We start from the raw sequence: 14077 nt of genomic DNA on the forward strand, positions 1-14077 counted from the left end.
TATGCCCCCTTTTGATACAGAAAAAGTTTGAAAGGAATATCCAGGAGAAGGAGTTAAATGAAACAAAAGTTCTACCTCTGGAAATACATGAATTATTATTGCTACCAAGTTGCAACATTTGTGTGGGGGGGTTGGTGTTGGTTTTTTTTTTTGTTTGGGGGGGGTGAGTTTTTGTGTTTGTGGTGGTTTTTTTGTTAAATGCTATCAAAGCTTACTCTGTTTGAAGTGTATGAGGCAATGCTAAAAATTTACTCAGCTGTCATCCTTGGTCACTCGTAAACAGCTGACTCTGTAATACATAAAACTTTTCATTTACATTTTTAATACAGGATTTAGTATACACATGACCAATAGGTTTGTATAGAAAATCATCTCCGCAGCTTGATTCTGACATTACTCATAGGCCAAAACATATTGCATGCTCTCTTTTAAAGAAAAGACAAGTCTCACCTTAGAAGAACCTATTACTAGTTCCTAGATGTATGACTAGTCCAGTCTAGACTGTGGCTACTTGAACTAAGGTAGCAGTTTTTGAGGGATGTGTGTTGCTCTAAGAGACAGCACTCTGGAGGAAAAATATGCTGCTTAGATTTGAGCATTTAATCCTAACTGCTGGTAGCAGAGGAACACCAGAAATCTTGATGCCTGTGTTACTTTCCATACTTTTGTAGGGATGAGGTATCAGACTTTACCTTTTTGCTTATTTTGCTGAAAAAAATGTAACTTTTTGCTTTATACTAGTTCTTGACTGGTTGCAGTTGTATTATTGAGATCTCCCTTTCTTTTTTCCTCCCAGCAGAATTTTACCATTATCTGTGCATTCAAGAACCGATGTCCCAGCCCATATTCATTCAGCTTTAAGTGGTTAAAACTACTTTAAAAGCTAGTCAGTACTACACCTGGAATGTGCAGAGAAACATGCTGATTTGTGTGACTTGCTCATGAGATGGTTAGCACAGAGAGGGATGCTTCACTGTTTTATTCAATTTGCATATATCACGGAAGCCATATACATTAAAACTATAAAAATTACCATAATACTAGTTCCTTTGAATTAGTGGCTTTGGAAAGCCACCCTGTAAAGAGATGAGATTATATTTGCTACAGACTCAGTCAGCCAAATAATCTCTGTGCTCAACCTCAAAAGGCCTACAAAATGTTCAGACATGTACACTTGGTTTGTACTAACAAACATTTATTCATTGGAGTCTCTGTTAATATGCAAAATAAGAATTTACTTGCTTTGAGTTTCTCTGGAGACAAATATGTGAGATCTATCAACCACTTAGGCTCTTTTAACACAGTTCAGCTTTCAAGATGTGTCAGAACTTATTTCTGTGGGGTTTAGTGACAGTCCAAAAATGCACAGAAGAAGAAATGAGGAGGCAATTAGAACTCATTCATCTGGAGCAGTGCTAAGGAATGGTAATCACCCTCAGGTCAGGTCTGCTTCTTGAGATTTACAAAACAGCCATTAAGAGTTCATGTGGTGCTGCTTCTTCCCCTTCCCCTCCCCGCCCTTTGTTCTCCCCCTGCCTGGTTTATTCTTTTATGAGTTCTTACTATCTTATGCTAAATCCTGCTACAGGCTTTGCGCTGTTGTAGTACAACTCCCATGTGCTTGGAGTGTATAATCTAATATATTCTGTAGATGTGTTATAAGACTATTTTGCCTTTTACAGACTTGAAATCTGCAAGTTATTGCAGAATTTTGTTTCTGTGACTGTCAGCTACATTCTCCCTCAATTCTTCATTCTTCCTTTGGCATCATCCATCATAGTCTAATAGTTCTTTGTAATGCAAGTAATTTTGAGTCTCTAGGCATATGGTAGTTGGTTATGGGTGTTCTATTTGGAATAATTTGTTCTTCAGCTAAGCTTTGTTGGTGTTAGTCATTTATGTATAGCTGATTTTTGTCCTTATTTATGTTTTAAGGTGTTAGAGTGATAATTTAATAGAAAAAGTATTAGCTAGAAAAATCTAGAGAAAGCACAACTGAAAAATTAATTTTATCATGTTTTAAACTGCTTGTGAAGAAATTACCTGTATGTTACATTCCGGAGGGAGGTAATTTGTTATGTTCAGCTAGTTGGATCATTTTCTGCATTTTCATAGTAGAGAAGTGTTATGTCCAAGAGCACTTATGCATGTGTCTTTGAAAGTAAGAGTCACGTCTACTCTATAATAAAAACTTGCCTATTCCATCTGATTTCTGTGTAAACATCCTACACTCCCTTCATTTTTGTGTTTTCCATAATGAAGAAATGAAGAGGAAGAACTTCCAGCTCTAGCAAGTGAAACACATGGAGATGTGGAGGGGCATATTGTGGAGTGTAGAATAAGCATCAGAAGATACTAGCTGAGAAAGTAAGAAAGTAGGAAAAGGGTAGAAAAGAAATAAGGAAATGTCTCTTAATTCAAGTCTCTTCTTATTTAAAATAAAAAAAAAAAAGGAAGGAAAAAAAAAAATAAAAGCTGAACTGTGTGACTGACAGTTTCCATGGTTTTGATCATTCTTTGCAGACTTCTTGAAAAGACCACTGGAGAATTATGTGAAAAAATTAAAAGTACCTGTTCATGTGATTCGAATGGAACAGCGTTCTGGATTGATTAGAGCCAGATTAAAGGGGGCTGCTGCTTCTAAAGGCCAGGTCATCACCTTCTTAGATGCTCATTGTGAATGTACAGTAGGCTGGCTTGAACCTCTGCTGGCAAGGATCAAAGCTGACAGGTAATTATCCACTTCTTGGTCCATGTTGGTTTTCTCGGTTATTAAGAAATGTTCCAAGGATTACAATACAGCCTACAAGCAATATCTACTTTCTGAACAGCTGGGTAAATTCTCACTGGTGTAAGGATAAAAGGCTAATTCGGAACACTTTTAAAAAGTAAAGTTCGGTTTAAAGTGAAGCTTAGATTAGAATGCATGGGATAATGTGTTGCATAGCAGAAGACCTAAGCATGAATGGAGTTGAGAAAGCAGTGGCATTTGAGGTCTACTGTCTGCAGCCTGGCTCATTTCTTCATGAATTTGGGAAGATATTATTGAGGAAGAAATGCTGATCTCGTGTAACACTAACACTGTTGGCAAGAACTGTCAAGTTTACTGTTTTCAGATTCTTATTTGATTATTTTGTAATGTATTTGTATTGCGGAAATCTCTGCTGTGTCTGTGTCTACTTACTAGAATCATACTGATCTACTGCAGTAACATAGCTTTAGATTTCTATTGTAAGTCAATACTCACATCTTATATCCATGATAGTGTGATGGAAATTGTGTCGAGGGGGAAAAAAGAAAGTGAAAGAACGGTCTGCTTTATAAAACATTCATATATCTGAGCAGTAACCCTGTAGTTGCACACTAATCTGTTAGTAAACGGCATATTAAATAGACTAGATATTAAGTGTGGCGTTACAGATCTCCATTTTGTTCTTATGGTTGTAGATAAAAATCACTTTAAAATGAAACATTACAAAATACAGCATTACACAATGAAAACACTGCAAGTAGTAAAGAATCTTTGTCCAGCATTGTGCTGAGACATAATACTAACCTTTAAGTTACCATTAATACATTTTCTTTGAAACTACAATATGTAAATTGCTACAACTTGTGCAAATGTCTCAACTAAATAAGTCCTTTAAATTTAGTTGCAACCCCTGAATCATTTTACAGAGCTTTCCATGAGAGGAAGCCTGCTTGAGGGTGGTTACTTAAGAGTCTTTAAGACGATTAGAATTAGTTTCTGTGAGTTTGTGTCTTAGTAACATCAGGACAGTGGACAAGGAAGCCTCTTTCTGTAAACCTTGATGCAGATTGCTAACCTTTGTTAGCAATGACTATCGTTTCTTGGACCTGAGAGTACATAAGAATACTTTCCCAGAGCTAGTGACCAAGTTTTAATTTTAAAACATGCAAGTTACTTTGACTACTTAACTAGAAACAAAAATCTCCTTTTTCTATACAATCACTGTGTGGCACTGAGAGAGCTGTGATCAATTTTTCCATCTGCAAAGGGATGAATATTTATTTAAGGTAATAATGCAAATGCTATTTAAAAAAAGAGCTAGTATTGCCAAAATTTTATTAGAAAAGCACATTTTCCTTTAGATTAATTAACTCTAATTAGAAAGACAGAATTAGAGTATGTTTCATGGCAATAATCTATTGAGTACTGTTGTTAAGAGATGGCATTATAAAAATTTAAACTGTTAAAAACCAAACAAACCAAAGCAACAAAAGCCCCACCTTCTTGGACACTTTAGCAAATAGGTTTTGGTTCTTTCCTTTTTCTAGGAGGACAGTAGTGTGTCCGATCATTGACGTAATTAGCGATGACACCTTCGAATATATGGCAGGTTCTGACATGACCTATGGTGGATTCAACTGGAAGTTGAATTTTCGTTGGTATCCTGTTCCTCAGAGAGAGATGGATCGACGGAAAGGAGACCGAACTCTTCCTGTTAGGTAACAAGAAATTATTAAATGGGTTGCAATGTTCTCCTAATGTTTGCTCATAGTCTTTCTAGGTTAATCTTTAAGTACTGAAAGAATTGTGTTGTAGCATCATTTTTGACTGATCGAAGGAATAGCATAAAAGTTCTTTTACGTGGATTGGTTGTGGTAACTTTTGGTAGCAATGAATTACTATCTTTTAAGTAGTTTTGGTTATACTGATGCATGGGTTTTTATTGAAGTTTCTTTTCTAACAAAGTAAACAATATTTTGAAAAGATGCATCCATTTATGGCATGCTTGTGTATTTGTGTGTGTGCGTACATATATAAACTTAACATCTTCAAAGTGCATGGGTGGGAGGTGAATTTATGCTTGGATGTTATGACAAAGGTAATAAGAAAGACAGAGAATTTGTGTGTCATGTACTTTTTAAAAATTGCAAAGTTGTATTTTCTGGCCTTACTGGACACTTCTGAAAAGTGGGCAAACTTTACTTACAATGAAGTTGAGTCTATGGCCTTTACTGGGTTTTGTTTGATTTTCATTTAAGAAATCAAGAGGTCTTCTTACAATATGGCAAATTGTGACACACCCCCCACCCCAATTTCTTTCTTATGGGAAGAAAGCCGCATATATTTTTAGTTAGGTTGTGACCTAGCTTGTATTTTATGTGTCTTTTGGAAAAAGCCCAAAGTGTTTCAGGAAAATTACTAGTAGTAGAAAATAATTTATGCTGAAAGTGTAAATAACTTGTATACTTGAACTACAGAGTTGTATTGTTAGCCTAATATATAATTTACCTATTGTGTAATTGTTGACTTAAAAAAAAAAAAAATAAAGGAAATCTGGGAGAAACCCAGCACAGGGGAAACCAGCACAGTTTTATTTTTCATACCACTAAGGATTTTGTAAAGAAAATCTCGATGTAACCCTGACCGTATAATTTTTTTGTACAAAGCAATAATAGTGAAAGCAAGCAGGCCACTTCATGGCCTCCCATAACTTTCACGAGCAGTTGCCAGAAGTAGAGATTTCTTGTAAGAAACTGGTTTCTTTTTTGTGAGCTACCAGCATTGAAGGCAGAAGTCTTTCTCAGGAATAGCAGCAGCTTTCTATGGGCTGTTTTTCTATGTGGACTACAATTTAAAGTGAGAAAATAAGAAGAACTGTCACTAACTAGTTCCATCTCTGGAAAATTTTGAGCTAGGAAGTACATTCATGGTAACTGAATTTGGGTGGAAGCCAGTGAGAAGGAACGTGTTCGGAACTTGGGAAATGACAAGCTATTTTGTCATTTTAAGTGTGAAATGTATTTATGTTTTTAGCGACTGACACTTACTTCTTTGTCTTCTTTTCCCCCACCCCAGGACGCCTACAATGGCAGGAGGTCTTTTTTCAATAGACAGAGATTACTTTCAGGAAATTGGAACATATGATGCTGGAATGGATATTTGGGGTGGAGAAAACTTGGAAATTTCTTTCAGGGTACGTGAATCTTCAGTGTTTTGTTACTCAGGACAGTGCACCTTGAATTCTGCAAAACCTTATCTGCTGCCTGCATCAGTGTCTTCTCCTGTTGCAGTTAGCACTTCACTTCCTGTCAAGTTCCTCCTGTGGTGATACACAAAGACTCTATTTGTCAGCAAAAAGTGCATGGTGAATAGTTGGCAGAGCTTTGTGATCAAAAGATTGGGGTGCTCATTCTGAAGAATGAATGTGTGTGTGTGCGTTAAAAGGAGTTGTTAAAAAAGCTAATTGGGGAGCATAAGTTAAGGGTGATACCATCAGTGCATGGTTTAATATGTCAGTGAAATGTGTACCTCTGTACTAACTCTCCTTGCTGTTTTCTAACTTAATGATTGCATGTGTTCATTTGGATGTGGACTTAGCCAGAGTTGTTCTCACTTTTGTTCCTACCAAATTTCCTATTTCCTTTTGTTTTACTTATCAGTTCAGAGTGTGTAGGTGGATACTTCTGAAGTAGTTCAGCTTTCTGAATCTGTCGTGTTCAGAGGTCCAAAATAAAATTGAAATTACTTTCAGAAACTGCTTGGGAAGTATATGTGTTTTTACATGGAAATTCTATTTTATAATGAATGTTTCTGGACAGAAACAGTAACCACCTGTTACTTCCTGTGATTCATGTGAGCATTTTCCTTCGCTGTCACCTTGCCTGGTTCTCTAAAGTAGTCTCTTGCTGTTGCATTATTGCTGTGAGGCCTGACGTACTCTTTCTTATGTGACCTTACTCAGGCTTATGAGCGTCTTTATCTCTTGAGCAGGAAGCAGGCGTACGTTTCTCTTCCATGCAGTATGTATTTGTTCTAGACCTCAACTAACTTTGTTTCTCCAACTTGAATAGCAGCAAGTGATTAACGTTTTAAAACTTTTTTTTTAATGACTTCAAGCTATGCAATAATTGTTTTGTCACTTTCAGATCTGGCAGTGTGGTGGCACTTTGGAAATTGTAACTTGTTCACACGTTGGGCATGTGTTCAGAAAAGCAACACCGTACACTTTTCCAGGAGGTACAGGGCAGATAATCAACAAAAATAACAGGAGGCTTGCAGAAGTATGGATGGATGAGTTCAAAAACTTTTTTTACATCATTTCCCCAGGTGAGCAGGTCTTTGGTTATGAGAAATACCTATTAAGAGTTGAGATGTTATTACTGCTGGGAAGGAACATGAGTAAATGTTATTGCTTTGAAGTTTGTCAGACAAAACTCAAGTAAGATGTACAAAAAGGAAGGTCTTAATTGAAAAATAATTTTGTTAGCCAGAAAATATGCCCTGAAGTAGTCTTTGTTTTTTAACATGCACATAATTTATGAATGAGCTTCCTATGCAATAGAATTAAAGCTAAGTGGAACATCAAAGAGCTCAACCATAGTGCTAAAAACTAGCCATCCTAATATGTTTCATAATGTGCTGGAGTTTGACCTCTGACCTCTGTGTTGTAGGCATTTCGGGTTGAATAGATCAGAAGTGAAATGCTGTAGCAGGAGTAGCAGAAGTTAACATCATCTGGCTTGGTGGAGTTTGCATTTAACTATCCAGAGTATAGGGGCAAGTTGTCAATATACTTGACTATGGTGGTATTTATAATGTTTCTTAAAATTGGTGTTAACTAAATAACAGGATGTAAAATATGCGACCAAATTTCCTATAAACTCAAACTTTCTGGGAGAAAAAAAAATCAGGAAGAGAAAAGAAGCCTGGGGAATACTGAATTATTACTTTTTACTACAGGATGTTTTTGTTGTTTAAAAAGACAGAGAGAGACAAACTTTGGGTGGCATCAGACATCCTTTCTAAATACTTGAGACATTAGAGACATTTAACCTTAAATACCAAGTGGTAGTTCTATATGCCACATCTGCTTTTCCAAAGAAATCTTTAAAGCTAGTATTTCCTTATGACGAGCCTATTAAACCTGCATTAGTATTGAAATTTAAAAGCTGTAATGCAATACAGTATGAGTCTGAACAGTGTCAAATTTCAGATTGCAGATTGTAAGAATACTTACGAGAACAAGTGACTGTGTGGATTTATGGTGGGGTTTTTTGTCTCAGGAGAATGCATTACTCAAGACTGTAAGTTTTGGGTTTGTTTTTTTAATAAAAAAGAAAATGCAATCTTGCTACTACTCAAAGCCTTGTAGGTGAAATCAGAAGCTAACAGCTTATGATTACTGCTCTGTTGTTATTAATGAAGCATTATAAATTCAAGCATGACACAGATGTTCAGGAAAGTTGTATATAAATAGATGCAGTCATTCTTGGATAAGATTGGTTTTAGGCATCCACGTCAAGCTAGATTCTAAAATGTACTGAGTAGCTGGAACACCTAACTATAAAAATAATTCTTAAAAACAAATTATTGAACACTATGATAAGGCTTTATTACTTCATATATAATCTGTATAGTCTTTCCGTTTCATGTGGTAAGTGTAAGCTACAGAAGAAGTTACACTGTTTGAATTCTGTAGGATTGTTAGTTTGATAGGACTTTATTTCGCAGCTTTGCAGTATTGTGGTATACATATGGGTTCTCTTGTTGGAGAAAATGAGTGAAAGAATTTATTTAAAATAGAATGTGGTAAGATTTTTGAAATGGCGAAAGTAACTTCAGCAGTTATCTATAACTGCGCTGTATATTTTCTTTTCTTTCAAAAGATGCTTGTCTGCATAGTTTGTATGCTAATAGCCTGAATGAGTGTTGGATAGGGATGTGTTCTTGCCAAGCTCCTCTCAGAGCATCTGTGCCTGCCGGCTGGCGCACAATCTCATTTGTGTACCCATATCCATATTGACACTGCAATGAAGTTTGATACTAGAATTTCCAAGTGTTTCAAGCATAGGATCATATAGTACCTGAATAAGTTGGGTTATTCTGAAGTTGGTTTATTACCTGGGCTGTGAAGAGCGTGATAAGTACTGTGGATCACTCTTTGTGATGATATAATACCTGTTGGTTGGAGAATGAACAGATAAATGTACTCAATGCTGCTTATGCCTCTCCCCAAATCCACATAAATTATGAGAGCCAGTAGGTATTAACTAGAAAGGACTACTATTTTGGGAAGTTCACAGACACCTTGCTATTGCTATTCTAGTATCTCCAATCTTACCAGAGCCTTGCAGACCCTGATCTTAACCTGTTGACAGCAAAATAAGGTCAGTGTAAATTTCAGTCTTTCTGGCCAATAGGAACTCAGTGAATCTCTGCTACAGTGGCTCATATAGCCATACTCTGCTTTTCCAGGTATCCTTCTAATATAAAAATGTAAATGTTTAGTTCTTGCAGAAGGATGGTGTGGTGACCCTCTGGCAGAGTACAGTGTGCGATCTGTAAAAAAACAATGTGTACTTTCAGTATTACTGTGACAGTGTCACGAGTTCTTGCAAGGAGCAAGGTGAGGATTTTAAGCTGATGCTTTTTTGCAAGAATGGGTGCAGATGAACAAGGAAAACAGCCAATCCTCTGTGTACCCAGGTTTTTTCTTGTTAGTTGACATGGATGAGAAAATTGGATTTTGTAGGAGGTAATATACTGACAGGCATCATTGAGCGTAGCTAACAAGAAGTTTTCTTCCTCCTTTATATCCTTTCTCTCTGCTCCCCTAAGACTGAATCACAGAGAGATTGGTCCAGAAAAGCAAACTTAAGGTTCGCAGGTAGCTTTCCAACTTCATGTAATCTGTGTTTTGTGTGTGGGGAAAGAAAAAAACAAACGGCTTACTGCTTGAATGATAGGAACTCAAGAGACTTTTTACTATTGATGTAATGTAGTTAAATGGAAAGCTGCCCTTTTGAAAAGTAAGCCTGTAATCCTTTTTTCTTTAGTAAGTACAGCCTAGTAGAAATTGTTACTTGTCTGTTTTAAGCTTTCATGCATTTTAGAAGCCATCTCTCTGCTTAAAGTGGTTAGCTACAGATGGAGGTTGGGCAGGAAAGTGTTGCAGCAGCTGTTGCTCAGCCAAAATGAAGTCTATCTCATTGCACGAAACAGCTAATCTCCACGGCAGTAATGGCACTAGCTGTAGGCTTTTCTCATTAGGCAACAGCTTTCCTCACAGTCATGCGTTACAGCAGGGAGCTGTTTCCCAGACCGTTTCCTCTTAGGCTTTCAGAAGACAGATCCAGCACACGCAGGTGAATAGTCTGATTCCTGTCTCCAGTCGTCCTGTTCAGTGGACTCTGCCGCTTCATTATTTCTGGTGCTGGCCCTTCACCACTTTCTCCAGTCTGAAATACTAGGACTAGATTGTCCATGGTGAGGCTTCATGAGATGACGATGTCAGTCTAACAGCTTGCTGTGAGGGGAGAGTGCCTTGCTTTTCACAGCGGGCGACAGGGATTCACCTCCCTTTCCTCGTTGATTGTTCATCTGTGTCAACTGCTTCGACTTGAACTTGTCAGGATTGCTTGATCTGTGAGCTGGGCACTCTGCTGGTTATTTTAGCACCTGTGTGCTGCACAAGAGTCTGAGGCTGAGAAGGAGAAAGCTGCACCTTTCTGCAGCAGCAGCTGCAAAGCATTAGGCTGGCTCACCACAGCTACCTCCCCCTGACCTTCTGACTACTAATTAATGATAAACTGACAGTTGTAGAATTTGCTGGTATCCTTAATCCAAAGGTGAAGTGAGGATACTTTCAGGCTGTGTGGCTTCCCCATGCTGTGTGTGAGTCTGCGTTCCAGCTCCTATGTGCACCCCCCTGCTCCTTGTTCAGCATGCATCCTTTCATTCAGCAGCCTCTCACATCCCAGCTGGTGAGCCTGGGTAGAGCCTTTTTAGCTTGTGGGGAAATTAATTTTACTGTTGACCAGAAGTTATCTTCCATTGCACTGGGGCTAAGTGGACAGCCGATGGCCTGAGGAAACAGCATTGCAGAATGACCTGAGCAAGAGCTATCTAGACAGAGACACAGATGTGTTATCCCAAAAACTAGATCAGTATGCCTAGCTTCTAATGCTGCATGCACTTGTCTCTAGCCAAGCATGGTAAGTCAAAATTCAATGTAGACAGACTGGAAATGGATAATGTCTTTATTTATGGTTGATAGGAAGGACAGAGAAGGGAGTGAGACCACGTCTTGCAGTGTAGCTAAGCCTATGTTCAAAATACTTACTAAATGATTCGATGTGTTCTTGTTTTCCACTAGTATTCCCTATTAGCGTTAATTGGGAATGCAAATGTAGGCATTTGAATTGATTTAAAGTTATTGCTTATTGAGTTTCATAATACTAAATAAAAACAGATTCTATGATTTTTACAGGAGACTAGCTTTAGGTGAAACAGTTTTCCTACTGTGTTTTTGAACATGATTGAGCAATTTATAATCATGATGAAAACATCATGCTTCCTTTTTTATTTTTTTTCCCCAAATCAGTTTAGCATAAATATATTGCCACATATTAAACTTGGCAAGAAAATCTTCAGCTCTTTTGAAATTTTGAGGGTGGCAGAGCTGTTGCAACATGGCTGGTAGGAGGCTTAAATATAAGGTGGCAAAGAAAATGAAACTGAAGGAGTACTCATGAGACAGCATTAGATGTACGTCGTTTGTAAAGTTATAAGGAAAGACCATTATATATTACTAGTCAGAGTAGTCTAATACTGCATACCAAACGTCAAGAATAGTGACAGCACAAGCAAGTGCTGAGATAGATCTTACATTTACACAAAAGAACTGCTAATGATGTGATTTGGTAGTTTGATGTGGGGTTTTTTACATTATCAGTATATATTTCTGAGTGCATCTTTAAGCATATGTGTGGGAAGAAAAGGCATAAAATTTTCCCACAGCAAATAGCAAATTGTGAGACAAATAGAATAATCATTGAGGTCCAGGCTGTTAATGTAATTAGGGTTTGGGGCAGGAGAGGGAGATGGGGGAAAAAACCCAACGTTGTATGGTTAAAGACAACAGTAGCAAGTACTGTTAAATACCATTTCTGATTTTTTTTTTTTATTTTTTTATTTTTTTTTTAAATGAACCAAACCCGAGTATTTGAAAGAACAGCCAGTGGCCATGGTTCCTCCTCATGATGCACATACTTGTAGAGTCTGGCATAAATGTCTCTTGGGAGGAAGATTTGATCTCATTCTTGTTCTGTGGTTTGTTGGGGACTTTTTTGTTTGTTTGTTTTGGGTGTTTTGGTTGGATTGTTTGTTTTCTCTCAGCCTTTAAAAACATACAAAACCACTGGAAGGTACGTGTCACTGTCTGTGTATGTAAATTTGAAGGGCTTGTGGATGGAATAATGATTTAGTCATGTACTTATTTTTATGGTTTATACTTTGCAGTTTTCCTAGTTTGATTGTGTTTGGGTTGGGGTTTTTGTCCCCAGACAGAACTGTTACCCATAACTGCTGCTGTATGTATAGTGCAGATGTATAGGAACACTCAATCTAGTTTTGAGTAATACACATAAGGTAATATACATAGAAACTTAGGAAATAGAATGACTCAGCCTCGTTAGAGGACACCCCTACAGCAACTATACTGGTTTTGCTACTCAGTCCATCTGCTAACTTCATGCTAACTGTAGTCTATATGCACGTATATGGTTTGGTGCAGATCTAACTTCATAGAGGACTTTTTTTTAAATCTTTTTGTATAAAAATGATTAAATGGAGTATAATACACACCTTTTATTTAATTGTAATGGAGGGAAAAGCAGCGGGCACTTTTCTTTCTAGGCAGTGACATTTAAAACTACTTTAAGAAACAGTATGCTTGTATGCTATGAAGTATCACTTTGCATTTAGTTGCTTGTGAGTGTGACTTTAATTCTTACTGCTATACAGTGAAGTGGCAAAGCCTTAACAGTGTTGTTTTCTGAAGGTCAGTAGCAAACTGATGAATGAGTTCTGAATATCGTAAAGTTGTTGTGAGGATGGCATAACTGCTTCATCCATCAGCTGCTTTTTGGTCACTGAAAAATGAAGAACTCCATACTTAGCTGTGTTTGGTTGGTACAGCCTTTCTCTTCTTACTTCATTACTTTTTGAGAGAGTGCTCCTTTTGGTGTAGAGCAAATATTTGCTTTGGTGAAGATAGGGCAGTGTTTTGGGGGGTGGTTTGTTTGTCTTGTGTTTTTGGCTTGAGGATTTATTTTGTGACTGAAAAGCCCAGACTGAAACTTCCTGGGATTCTGTTCCAAGAGAGATTTCATTCGCACTATTAAAAATTTCATTAAAAAACAAGCTTTCCTTTAATCTGGCATCTTTTTAAAAAAGTCTTCAGGGTTTGGGGTGTTTGGGGATTGTTTTTGTTGGGGTTTTTTTAGGGTTTTTTGTTGTTGTTGTTGTTGTTGCTTTAGGGCTTAAAAAAAATGAAAGCCTGGCTAACTTTTTTTTTTCCCCCGGAATATTAAAAATAGTAATGTTTTTATCGATATTTACAAACATTTAGCTGAAATGATTCCATTCTCTCTCCTAATTGAGTAGAAATACACCATCTGCTGGCAGGTCGATTTAATAACAGTGTGCCGACTTAGAAATGGCTCACACTCAGTTTCAAAGGTCAAAAATTGTAGAGGTAATTCACAGTCCTCTAAGTGGAAGGATTCCTGAAAAATGTATGCGGCTGGAAGTCTATAGTGTGGTGGCCAGTTGAGCCGTGTTTGTGGTCTGTGAGGGGACTTCAGATTGCTAGGACTTGGTTTTGTTCTTTTTCCTTTGTTTGGGTTTTCTGGTAGTGTATTAATTTTGGCCTGTGTGGTATGGAGTATAGTGTGGAAAATACAGAAAGAACATGATGCCTGAAAACTAACAATATCTTACCCTTAATTAATTAATGTTATTAGAATATTGATGACAATAGTACTTAATTCTGGTGAGGTAAAAGTGTGTACTGATCATGCATGCCTTCCTCACCCCGTATGCAGATGGACTTGCACAACATAATTTTCAGAAGGAATTAAAATAACCATAAAGGAGTGGGAAGATACAGGAAGAATGAGCACTTTGATAAATGAGTAAAGCAGAAAAAAGGCAAGCAAAATACCACCAAAAAAAAAAAAAAGATAACAGTCCTAATGGTGAACATGCTTCCTGCAAATGCTGCAGTTCTATTGAACAAATTGAATTATTAAAGGCTTAGTTCCC

General features: G+C 37.3%; 1 protein-coding gene across 2 annotated transcripts in view; it reads left to right on the forward strand.

Moving 5' to 3' along the window:
* Nucleotides 1-14077, forward strand: part of GALNT1 (polypeptide N-acetylgalactosaminyltransferase 1) — an 83897-nt gene that overhangs the window by 64363 nt on the left and 5457 nt on the right. For both annotated transcript variants that reach the window (XM_030492525.1, XM_030492535.1), the window contains 4 exons: nucleotides 2524-2731; nucleotides 4300-4470; nucleotides 5828-5945; nucleotides 6898-7078. In XM_030492525.1, coding sequence (XP_030348385.1) covers nucleotides 2524-2731; nucleotides 4300-4470; nucleotides 5828-5945; nucleotides 6898-7078 — 678 coding nt within the window. The remainder of the gene's footprint in view (nucleotides 1-2523; nucleotides 2732-4299; nucleotides 4471-5827; nucleotides 5946-6897; nucleotides 7079-14077) is intronic.

Source organism: Strigops habroptila, chromosome 1, assembly GCF_004027225.2.
Source record: "Strigops habroptila isolate Jane chromosome 1, bStrHab1.2.pri, whole genome shotgun sequence".
Lineage (NCBI taxonomy): Eukaryota > Metazoa > Chordata > Aves > Psittaciformes > Psittacidae > Strigops > Strigops habroptila.